Source organism: Manihot esculenta, chromosome 9 (genome assembly GCF_001659605.2).
Source record: "Manihot esculenta cultivar AM560-2 chromosome 9, M.esculenta_v8, whole genome shotgun sequence".
Classification (NCBI taxonomy): Eukaryota; Viridiplantae; Streptophyta; class Magnoliopsida; order Malpighiales; family Euphorbiaceae; genus Manihot; species Manihot esculenta.
In genome coordinates this window covers 26,712,614-26,725,678 of record NC_035169.2, presented here as the reverse complement: position 1 = coordinate 26,725,678, position 13,065 = coordinate 26,712,614, and the positions used below count along the sequence as shown (strand labels likewise).

The 13,065-nt window shown below is 29.2% G+C and overlaps 1 protein-coding gene across 1 annotated transcript; it reads right to left on the bottom strand.

Annotated features, from left to right (window-relative positions):
- Window positions 1–8,233: 8,233 nt before the first annotated feature.
- Window positions 8,234–10,812, bottom strand: LOC110623682 (zinc transporter 8). The gene is made up of 3 exons (XM_021768696.2): window positions 10,076–10,812; window positions 9,799–9,948; window positions 8,234–8,680 (listed from the first exon to the last, which is right to left on the bottom strand). Exons 1-3 carry the CDS (start codon window positions 10,664–10,666, stop codon window positions 8,375–8,377), a joined length of 1,047 nt encoding a protein of 348 aa, XP_021624388.1. The 5' UTR covers window positions 10,667–10,812; the 3' UTR covers window positions 8,234–8,374.
- Window positions 10,813–13,065: the final 2,253 nt, after the last annotated feature.

Below are 13,065 nucleotides of genomic sequence, written 5' to 3'. Positions count from 1 at the left end.
CTTGCCTCCATAGGCAAGTTCAGCGGCCGAAAGTGCCTTCGGCTGCCAAACCTGAGTTCTTCCAAAGGCAGAACTCAGCCTCCACAATGCACATTTAGCCTCCCAAACCATTCAACTCAAAACCAACACTTCCACAACATGCATACACACATACATAAGCTCCTAGGGGCTTCAAACTATCCTAAACCCCAACTACAACACATCAAACATACATAAACAACCCACATTGCTCAAAAACTCAACATTAACCCATAAACTCAAAAATAACCTAAACATCCATTTCTATCCTAAAAACTTTCATAAAACTCGTTTAAAATATGAAATGAGCTAAGGATCTACTCTTACCTCTTGGAGAACGAGAGGAGAGGCGATCTAACTCGGAGATGGGGGAGATTTAGCTCCTTGGGTCTCCAAGCTCCAAAACTTGCTCTAAGCTTCAAATCTCTTCAAAACCAAGTTAGAACTCGTTAAAACTTGAAAGATTTGAGGAAAATCAACAAAACCGACCGTGGGAGAGCATGGACTCACCGTTGGCCGAAAATAGGGGAGAAAGCTCGCCCGTTTCGGCTATGGAGCCCTTTTATAGGGGCTGGCCATACCACCTTCGGAAGCCTAAAGTGCCTCCAAAACTCATGCAAGTTCGGCCGCCGAACAGCGGCCGAACATGGGGTTCGGCGGCCGAACCTGAGCCATTTTTGGAAGCCTAACTTGATCCCCAAACTATCCCATATTCAGCGGCCGAACCTGGAAATGCCTCCATGGTCTTTTTCATTCAAATTTCAATTTCTTTCTTACTTAAAATCATAAAACACATTAAAGCATTTTATGAAAACATTATTTTACCCCTCTGGAGGTCTTTGACATCCGAGATCCCACCGGACGGTAGGAATTTCGATACCGGAGTCTAGCCGGGTATTACACAGAGTGTCCCTACGTTCAGATCTGGTCATGAAAGAAAAATGAACAAGTTAAATCAATTCCCCGGCAACGGCGCCAATTTTTGACTCGCGGTTGTCGAAGCCGGTCAAAAATAACCTTTTCGGTTATCAACAATTTTACAACTGCAGATAGTGGTAAAGAATCGAATCCACAGAGAATTGAATACTTATCTATTTTTCCCAACAAGAACAGGAGAATCAACTGAAAGCACAACTGAAAGCAAGTAACTGAAAGCAGAATAAAAGTAAAGTGCAATAAAGTAAAAAAAGGGGGGTTTTGAGATTGATTTGACTAACAACTATTGAAAGCAATTAAATCAGCAAGTAATTAAGATAAAAGAGTAAATCAATATGAGAAATGTCTAGTTGAAGATATGGATCCACCTTGGTTGCTTGGATTGATCATTGAAACATATGTTCTCTTGATTGGTTCAATAGATTAGTTATGGAGGTGGAAGATGCTTCTCACCACCATGTCTCTCCTTATGATTAAATCAATTAGGGAACGTCCTCTAATCAATTACTAATTAACAGACAGCCAAGGAACGTCCTTGGGCCTTAGGCATCAAAACGATTGTCAATTGCATGAAGAAAGAGAGAGATCCAATCCTAGCTACTCCAAACGCATGAAGATGATGCTAGATCACATAATTCCTTAGTTTTTACACCAAGTGTTCTTAGGTTAGAATATTTCCAGCAATTACGGACTAAAAAATATCCCAACTAACAATCAATTAACTTTGCAATCAAGAATCAAGTGGCCAATTTGATCAAAACAACAAAGCAATCTTAGATTCAAGCACACAATTGTATGAATATTGAACTAATCAACGACAAATAGTTTATGTTCAAATCTCACAATCCATAAAACAATATTAGTTTCAACGAATCTTCAACTAGAATTAAGGGTTTCAGCCACTCATGGCTGAACCAAAATAGAAATTTAAAGAAAAGAAGAGGGAAGAAGAACCAGCGGCGGTGGAGAAGTCTTGTGGAGATCGGCGGCCGAACTTGCTTGGCCGAATGGGGGTGATCAATTCTGCCCTTCTTGTCTTCTTGAAGCCTTTAAGTATATCTTGAGAGGCTGCCTAGGGTTTCTTGGTAGTCCATGAGTCTTTTTGAGGCTGCCCAAAATGCCCTTGGTCCAATATGTGCCTTCTATGTGCATGTGTGAAGGGAAAAACGTGGAGCATGTATCAAATTGCAAGGGATGGGCTCTTTGGTCTTTTAATTGCTGCCCAAGGTCTTCAAGATGCTGCCCAAGTATGTTCAAGTTGCTGCCCAAGGTGCCTCTTCACATCCCCTTGCCGCCCATTCACAATTAAGGAAGGTGGAGCCTTCTTTTGCAATTTGAATTTTGAATGTGCAAGGCATGAAGTGGGAAACATATGATCTTTGGATTTGGCTTCCTTAATAAGCTGGATCTTGAAATCCAAAATCTGAATATGAATCTTGGGGATTTGAATTTCAAAACACTTTCCTCATTTGGCTCTCCATATATGGCAGCTTGAGATATGGCTTCTTAAATAAGGAGAAGGCTACTTGGAGATTTGAAATTTGAATTTCAAATTGCCTTGGCTGAATGTTCTTTCCATATTTACCACTTTCCTCATTTAGAACTTTCCTTATTTAGCTTGACTTGATTTCAACTTGGCAGGCTTGCTCCCTTTTGCTCCAAATAAGGCAATTTTAGGGGGATTTTCTCCAAAGTGTCCTTTTTCACCATTTTCTGCAAAACAATGTCAAGAGTGCTAAATTAAGCAGAAATCATGTAAATAATCATCAATTATATCAAGAGAAAATGGACTAAAATATGTTCTATCAACCAGCAAGTGCAATTTTCAGTGCACCTGCTGGTGCACTTGCCAAGTGCACCAACAGGTGCAATTTCAAGTGCACTTGCTGGTGCCCTTGCCAAGTGCACCATCAGGTGCATTTTCCAGTAGTGAAACTGTGGTAGGTAATTGCCATCCATCTATTGACACAAGCCATACATTTCACAATGCTATCCACAGAAGGTTCAAAATTTTTTGAGGCACCTTACACTTCCAAACATCAATAGGAATAAGACTAACAAGATTCAAAATTTTGGATAGCCAAAGCATATGCGCTCTTGACCGTGCAATTTCCTTTTGCATCAAATTTCAAACACACTTTGTCTTTCGTTTAAGAAGAACTCAGAGGAATAGCTAATATTTGACTCTTATCCTTATCATTAAACAAAGAATTCAAGATAGGAAAATTCCAAAGAACCCGACATTTCAAGATAAATAAAAAAAATCAGAAATCTTTGACCTAAGCTGAACAAAGAGCAGTCCAGTAAATTAGATAGCTTGTACTCTAGTTGAAAATTACAAGGAAACTAACATACTTAAATAATGGAAGGAGAATGACATCAAATAAATATATATCGTGTTAAAAATGGTAAATGAAGAGATGGATAGGGTACCTGTGAACACTGTCCGTCGAGAAGGGAAAGACTGGTGAGAGAGACGGGCTCACTCGTGGACAGTGATGCCGAGAAAGGGTGCACTTGTCGATGGTGGATGGCGGCGGACCGTTGAATGTGGCGGACGATAGATGCCGGTGGCGGTGAACGACCGAGAGGTTGGACGCAAGTTCAGATTTCAGAGTGATTTTGATTTTTCAAGCACACGATTTAGGAATTTCATTTAGGATTGTGTATTTGGCTCCACAATTCACTAACGGATGATTAGTCCGTTAGTGAAAAAATCTTTAGATTAAATAAATAATAAATTCACTTACAGGTTTCTAACGGAAAAAGGTCCGTTAATATTTCACTAACGGACTTCTGACGGATGGTTTCATCCGTTAGTAGATAATACGGTTACAATATTTCGTTAGAGTTAACCGTTAGTATCACTAACAGACTTTAATCCGTTGGTGAAGTCCGTTAGTGATCAATTGAATTATTGTAGTGCTACTTTCTGTAAGCAAACCATCACAAACAATAAATTTAGTTGTACAGTTCTTATCTCATGGTTGTATTTTATAGGACCAAGTGACTAATGAAGTAGTGGCTACTAGGAATCTAATTGGAGGCCTATACTAGCTCAACTTAATACTTACTAGCTATAATAAAGCCCTTCTTTCTACTAATGATGACTGATTATGGCACTTAAGCTTATTAGAATTGATAACGGACTGAATTCACAAATAATTCATGTGCCAACCTTTTCAAACAATATGGTATTATCCATTAAAAATCTTGCAATTATATACACACCCCAAAAAAAAAGGGATGTTAGAAAGGAAACATGAGCACTTATTACGAGTAGCTTGTGGTCTTATATTTCAATCCTGTTTGCATAGAAAATTTTAGGGTGAAGCAATATTGGGGTGCTACATATCTCACACCACCAACCCAAGTCCTCAAATGGAAAACACCATATCATATTCTGTTTGGAAAGCCTCCTAAATACCACCGCCTAAAGGTATTTGGCGGCCTGTATTTTGCTGCAAATACTCTCCTTTACAAAGACAAATTTGCCTCTAAATGTTTCTTTATAAGATATATACCTGAATTAAAAGTCTACAAGTTACGCTATCAAAAATTTTGAGATTACTGACGGATTTTAATCCGTTAGTAATTTTAACGAATTTAGAAATCCGTTAGTAATTTACTAATAGATTTGAAATTTGTTGGTAATATATTAGTATTACTAATAGATTTTAAAATCCATTGGTAATTTATAAATATATAAAATAATTTGTATTGAAATTTATTAATGAGTTTAAAATACATGTAAATTCATTGGTAATTTATTAATGTATTTCAATCTGTTAATAAATTTTAAAAAGTATTTAAATTACTAACAGACTCTAAATTCGTTAATAATATACTTAAAAAATTACTAACGGATTTAGAAATCTATTATTAAGTTTTATCATTAAATTAATAAGTAAAAAAAATTATTGAATTTATCGAATGTCATCCGTTAGTAAATTCATTAATAAATTTAAATTGAAATTTCATATAAAATTTTTATATATTTTTTTTAAATGCTCATATTTTTCGGTTATCAACAGATTTGCAAACGGATTTTAAATCAGTTGTTAATTTTTTAAAATAAAAAACCTTTTTTTTTCAAAATTTAGTAATAAATTATAAATCCATTACTACCATTATTAGTAATTCACATTTATAAATATGGCACCATCTCCCATCCTTTTATCATTTTTCTGTCTTCCATTTTCTTTCCCTCTCTCTGATTTTCTTTTCTTGTTCTGTTACTTTCTTTCACTTCACTTTGTTATTTCATAATTTTTTCTTCTCATTTTTTTTCTATTAATTTCTTTTCATCTCTTATCTTTTTTTCTCTCATTTTCTTCCATCCTCTATTATTTTCTTTATTTTTTTTCATAATTTTCCTTTCACTTTTTTCATTTTCTTTTCCATCGTTTTATTCCCTTTCCTCTCATTTTCTTCATTTTCTCTTTCTTTCACTTCACTTTGTTATTTCATAATTTTTTTCTTCTCATGTTTTTTTTTCTATTAATTTCTTTTCATCTCTTATCTTTTTTTCTCTCATTCTCTTCTCTCCTCTATTATTTTCTTTATTTTTTTTCATAATTTTCCTTTCACTTCTTTCATTTTCTTTTCCATCATTTTATTCCCTTTCTTCCCATTTTCTTCATTTTCTCAATAATTTATTAATATTGATATTTCTCATATTATTTTCTTCTATCATTTTCTTTTTATTTATATTTTTTCTATTATTTTCTCTTTATTTATTTTCTTCTGTAATCATTTATTCCTTTTTTTATCATTTCTCTCATCATCTTTTTACTTTACTTTTATTTTTCCTTTTTTTTATAATTTTTATTATTCTATCATTTTCTTTCTTTTTCTCTTTTTTCTTTTTTTTTATCACTTTCTCTCATTTGTTTTTCTCTTCTTTCCACTTTCTAGGTACTTTTAATAAATATTAGACATAAATTAAAAATTTAGTAACAATAGTAATATAATTTTAAATCTTATGAAATTAATAAAAAATAATATTAATAATAAAATTTATTATTTAATAAAAAATAATTATTATTTTTAAATTATTTAAATTTTTAATAAATTTATTAACGGATTGCGATTTCTTAATAATTTACTAACGGATTTACCAATAAATTTTAAATCCGTTAATAAATTATTTTTCTCTCAATTTATTAATAAATTTAACAATGAATTTCATATTTATTAGTAAATTATTTATTTTATTATTAATGAATTTATAAGTTGTTGGTAAAAATTTATCAATCAATTTTTTAATAATGGGTTGTAATCCAATTGATAAACAAATTACCAATAAATTTTTTATTGGATTACTAATGGAAAAATCCATTAGTAACCCAAAAATTTCTTGTAGTGGTGTTGTATTGATGACAAAAATTATTATTTCAAAGGATGTCATTTTTTGTGAAAGCCATTTTCCCTTCTAATATTGATACTACCATGATAATGATGTCACCTTACCAGTCCCTATTACTGATACTTCTGTTGAACAGTCCGATATGCATACCTCATCTGATCACGAGTCTATATATTACCCAGACACAATCACATCACCACCAAATGCCACTTCTACATCACCTGTCCCACAAGCACCACAATTGCCTTTAAGAAAAAGTTTCAGAATCTCCACAAAACAACAATGGTTAAATGACTTCATTGCATCGATCTCTCATTGTGACTTAGTTCCCAGTAGCACATCTGAAGCCTTTTTTGCACAATATTTTACTCCATCCACAGTCACTATCACTCATTCATATGCACAATTCATAGCTAATATATCTATTATTAAAGAGCCTAAATCTTACCAGGAAGCAATAGGAGACAATAATTGGATGAGGGCTATGCAAGCTGAAATCAGTGCATTGGAAAACAATCACACTTGGTACCTAACTACACTACCTACTGGCAAGAAGGCTATACCATGCAAATGAGTTTAGAATCAAACTACATCCGAATGGCACCATAGCTAAGTATAAAGTTAGACTAGTGGTAAAGGGATTCAACCAAGTGTCTGGATTTGACTTCCATAACATCTTTTCCCCCTGTAGCTAAGTTGGTGATTGTCAGAATTTTTCTAGCAATAGTAAATGCAAAAGCTTAGGCAATCCACTAGTAATGCTTACTTGCACGTAGAAATTGATGAAGACATATATATGGACTAAGTTTGCAAGCTAGTCAAAAGCTTATATGAACTAAAACAGGCTGGCAGGCAATGGAACAAGGCCTTAACTTCCTAATTAATTTTGTGTTTATATGGTCCATTGTTGACCACTACTTATTCACAAAGAGTTCTGGAAATCAATTTCTAGCTTAATTGTTTACGTTGATGACCTCCTCGTTACAGGCATTTTGGAAGAAGACATTATTCAAGTCAAACAATACCTTCACAGGCATTTCACAATCAAACACCTAGGGTATGTCTGATACTTTTTAGGAATTGAAATTGCAAGTTCTGAAAATGACATATTTATCAATAAAAAGAAATATGTTCTAGATATCTTCTATGATTATAGTTGTAATCGAACCGAGTCAAATCAAACTTTGATAAGCTCAGACTCGATTAGAAAATAAATTTAAAAGTTCGAGTTCAAACTCGAACTCGACTCGAGTTTCATTTATAAGTTTAGATTCAATTCATAAAATAAATATTAAATTCGAACTCGGTTCGAATTCGATTTGTAATACACTCGTTTATTACATTAACGAGTCAATTCAAACTCCATTCAAAAAACTCAAATTTAAGCTTATTTAGACTCGAATTTGAGCTCGATTATATTATAAACAAGCTCAATATAATTTAAATTCATTTAAATTATAAATAAATTTAAATTAAAAATAAAATTTAAATTATAAGGTTATTAAGAGACTTTTAAATTAAATTTTTTTTAAAGGCAGAGGCTCAAAAGATTTAAAATTCAACCGACGGTTAACCGAGATTTAATCGGTATATTATTAAATAAATAATAATAAAATTAATATATTTTTATTATAATTAATGTTTTTATATGTTTCTATAAATAATTAGTAAAAATTTATACTTATATTTTTAAGATTTAAATACTTTAGAAAATAATTTTAGAATTTAAATAAAATATTTACTTTAAATTAAAATTTTATAATAAGAAATGAAAATAAATATTATTATATTTATATAAAATAATGAATTTTTATTTTATAAATTAATTAAATAAACCGAATCTTCCTCACTATTCCTTAAAAAGGAGGCTTAACCGCAATTATCCACAATATAATATTGGCTGGAAGCTTGTGCACAGAGGAGGGTTGGTCCTAATTTCCATTAATTTCCACAAACTTAGAAACATATTTCTCCGCTTCTTGATCTCCACAGTACACTAGGAGTATTGGCAGAGAAGGACATAGAAGAGAGAAAGAGAGAGGGTGTGTGAATTTAAGCCCATTTGGCTAAGAGAGACATCAAGCCTGCTCCAAGAAGAAGAGAAAGATTAACTCCAATTTGAAGTTTTCCATTGACCTGTACTTTGGGATTCATGAAATCAGCAGCAAGAAGATCCACCAATGCCATGTAAATTAAAATTCCAGCTGAGGCTGAATTAAAAATCCCTTCAACAATTAGGGCAGTTGGGCTGTTTTCATTGTACGCGTTTGATATCCCAATACCAATCCCAATCCCAATTGGTGTTGTCAGAGAGAAGAAAAGTGCCATAATCGCCATAACTCTTCCCTTAAATTTTGCCTGCCAATATCCCCATTCAAAAAATTCTATCAAATAAGCAAATTTAAATTCAATCAGTTAAAAATATTTGATGATATATGATGTTTTGTACTCTTCTCAGGTTTTGATTACTTAGCATAATTGCTTAAAGTTGACTTTTTGTAAGAGGCCTATTGATTAAGATTTTAAGCTCCATTTATTTTCAAAAAATAAAAATATTTTCTAATAGAAGTTTTAAAAAATAATTTATTTTTTATTTAATTTTAATTAAATAAATAAATATATTAATTAATTTATGACTTATTGATCACAAAAAATCAACAACTTTGCATTTAATGAAAATTATAGTTAATATTTTCAATTTTGAATGTTAAAATCTCAATTTTTAAATTTATTACAATTACAGTCAATAATTTATTAAATATTTTTTAAAGTATATGATTAATTATATAATATGAATTTTTCATTTTAATTGAATCTCTAAATTATATTCTTTAGATCTAAATTTACATATAAAATTATATGAATTCTCCGTGATTAAAGGCAAAGTTATAGTTTATCAATGAATTTAAATTTAGATATAAAGATAATAATATAATCGTCAAAGTATAGAATATGATTTTTTTAAAAAAATTATTCTTTTTTGAAATAATTTAATTTTTTTTATAAAAAAAATATTTTTCGATTAATAAATTTTTTTAGCGTTTTAAATTGCAAAAGATTATAAAAAAATATTTTTCTAAAAATTATTTTCTGAACTTTAGTTTTGATATTTTAATTTAAAGTTGTTTGCTAACCATGTGCTTTATTAAAATCAATTCCTAATTAAAAAAATATATGACTATGTTTGATAGTTGTGGAGATGTTGACTTAAAATATGAGATAGAAATTTAAACACATAATTTTCAATTAATTTTAAATATTAATTTACTTGACTGAGATTGTGATTGATTGGGATTGTAAATATTAAATAATAAAAAATTTACGTTTGCAAGTTTAATATGATGGTAAGTGTATCCTCGTAAATACGAGAGATCTCAGTTTCTACTCCTTCAATCTCCTATCTCAATTTTTTAAGAAAAAAAAAAAAACCTCCAAGAAATTAATTAAAAGTTGCAGATGTATGGAGATGCTGTTACCTGACAAATGCAACCACCAAGTCCCATACCCTCAAAGAACTGATGAAAGGTGAGCGCAGCTACTAGAGGCCTTATTGTTTTAGGACTTTGAGAAGCACCTAAAGAGATTCCTATTATCACAGAGTGAACCACAATTCCCAACTCCAAAACCTGAAAATTTTTATTTTTTCATTTTTTTACATGTAAATAAAAATAAGAACAACAAAATAAATGGAGCAGAATTCTCAAAATTAAAATCATGTAACTAATTACCTGCAGATTTAAAAATTAAAATCACCTGAGAAATAACTCGATGGCGAAGGAGTTCAGGTGAAGCAGAATTCTCAATCAAACCTGAACAATGAGAATGATCATGAGTTGCATGAGTATGAAATCCTCCATCTTCTTCTGTTTTCTCCTCATCTCCAGCTATATTTCTGACTTGTCCATGAGACTTGGTATAATAAGAAGTCGCAAAAGCATCAACCATCAAAGTCCCAATGGCAGAAACCATGGCCACAAAACCAGTGAAAGGAAACTTTCCCCATGGATTCTCATTGAGACAAGGGGATGTCAAGCTCTCGAAAGCATCAGGAAGAACATGAATGAACCCAGTTGACAAAATTACACCTGCAGCAAATGCTTTGATTATGAAAAATATATTCTTTTCAGGATTCAAAGCTGGGATGAACTTTCCCAGAATTGGAAGGCAGACCCCAATTGCACCAGCCACCAATATTGCAGCTATGGCAGCTGCTTTATATTTAAGTGCCTCAGATTTGTTACGATCTTGTTCTTCGTTTTCACAGGTGCAATCTCCGATCACAAAAGCCGGGACCAACAGGAGGAAGCAAAAGACTCTGAGGTAGCCTCTACTGAATCTGCTCATCTTGTAGATTTATTAAGCGAAAGTAGAATTTGACTATAACGTTTGATTTTCAATTCTGAAAATTTACACTGAGTGGCAAAATCAATCTCAGCTGGCTAAGGCGTTTGAACCAGACGAAAACTACGTATAAATCCACAGCAAAGTTGACTGCAAGTGAGGGAGAAGCGTAGGGTTAAATTAGTAAATTAAAAAACGATATATTTGTGATGCAATTAAAGTAATGATATTATCAACAATTGATTGATTTATTCATTAATGATGAGGAAATTATGAACTCATCACATGTAAATGTCAACTGTTGATTCAATTTTTTTTAAAATTAATTTTCATTGAAATTTAAGTAACAAATTTTTAATTTAAAAATCGTTAGTTTTAACTCATTTTTTATTATTAACGAAAATTATAGTAAAGCAGAGATATACAAAAATTTAAAGTATATATATATATAACAATAAGTATCAGATATACTACTGCAAAAATTGTTATTCTTTCAATTTTAAAAAATATATTAAACGTTTTTAATATTTTAAAAAATTTACTAATTAGTCTCTTTATTAATTTTAATTATTAAATATAATCATAAAAATAAAAAATCTCCTAATATAAAAAAATTTTTACTAAATTTTTTAAAAATTTAAAAAAATTAACTAATAAATTTTTTAAAATTATAAAAATTAAATAATAAAATATGTAACGGTAAAATTAATAGATGAATTAACTAATAAAATTTTAAAATGTTGAAAATATTTTAATATATTTTTTAAAATTAAAAAATTAATTAATAAATTTTTCTTAAGAATTAAGTAATAATTTTTCTTTATATTAAAAAGTGTAAAATCAAAAGATTCTAAAATGTCAACACTATACACCTCAATGCCACATATGAGAGAAAAAGTCAAATTAAAAAAAATTATTTAATTTTTATAATATTAAAAGTTTAGTAGTTAATCTCTTAGATTTGAGAAATGTATTAAAATATTTATAATATTTTAAAAAGTTTATTAATTAGTTATTCTATTAATTTTTCTATTAATTATTTTACTATTTAACTCCTATAATTTTAAAAAAATTATTAGTTGATCAGTCAAATTTTTAAAAAATTTATTAAATATTCTCTTTAGATCAAGAGCATTCGGTTAAAACTAATGCAAAAACTAATCAATAAATTTTATAAAATGTTAAATATATTTTAATATATTTTTAAAAATTAAAAAAATAACTGATAAATTTCTTTATATTATAAAAATTAAATAATAAATTTTTCAACTTCAAATAGTCAAAACTAAATAATAAATTTTTCTACATCAAATATAGTCAATAATATCAAATAGGCATGGCATCACAAAAAAAATTAATATATTAAATAATTAATCTCATCCAAATAAAAAACTCAGTTTATAAAACTAACATATGAAAAAGTCACTAACACTGATAAGCATACCATCCAAAAAAAACCTAATATATATATATCACATAGTGAATATCACCGGCAATTCATCCCAAGCAAACAAACACAAATTCAAGTAAGCCAAGCAAAATCATACTCCACTATAGACTAATATAATATACTCCACAATAGACTAATATATCGTTACCGAATTTAATAAATTAAAAATTAAAAATTTAATATTTATGAAAATTGAATTGAATTAATTTTAAATAGAAATCGATTTGAATCAAATCAATCTGATTCAATTCGATTCAGTTTGATCGATTAAATTTTTTAATAAAATTTTTATTTTTTTACATTAAATAATATTTTAAAATTTAATTAAAATATTTTAATATTAATTATAATCTAATATTTTTATATTATTAAAAATAATATAATATTATCATTAATTAATTTAATTTAATATTTTTTATTTTTAATTAAAATTAAATTAAATTAAATTAATTAAAATTTTTAAAATTAAAAATTAAATTAAACTAAAATTTTAAATTAATTTAATTTAATTAATTTTTTAAATTTAAACCAAATATTTACCTCTAAATATAATAAACTAATAAATCATTCGACGTACTTTTCATCTATCATTAGTTTTGCAATGTGTAATTATCAATCATCCATAAAATATATTATATAATATTTTAACATAAACGTTAAAACCAATTTATAATAAATGTCAAAGGGTTATAATACCAAAGCAAGCACGCACGCACGCACGCAAAGCAAAACAAAATCACACTCAGCAGTTTACGTAAGGTTAATTATAAATTTATTGATAAATATTTAATATGTAATATTATTTAATTTTATTTAAAAATACAATTTTATTTCCAATTTATAATAGACTAAACATGTAATAATATTTAATCAACTAATTAAAATCTTGTTATATTATATAACTTCTAACTAAAATCTTGCTATATTATGTAATTTCTAATCAAAATCTTTT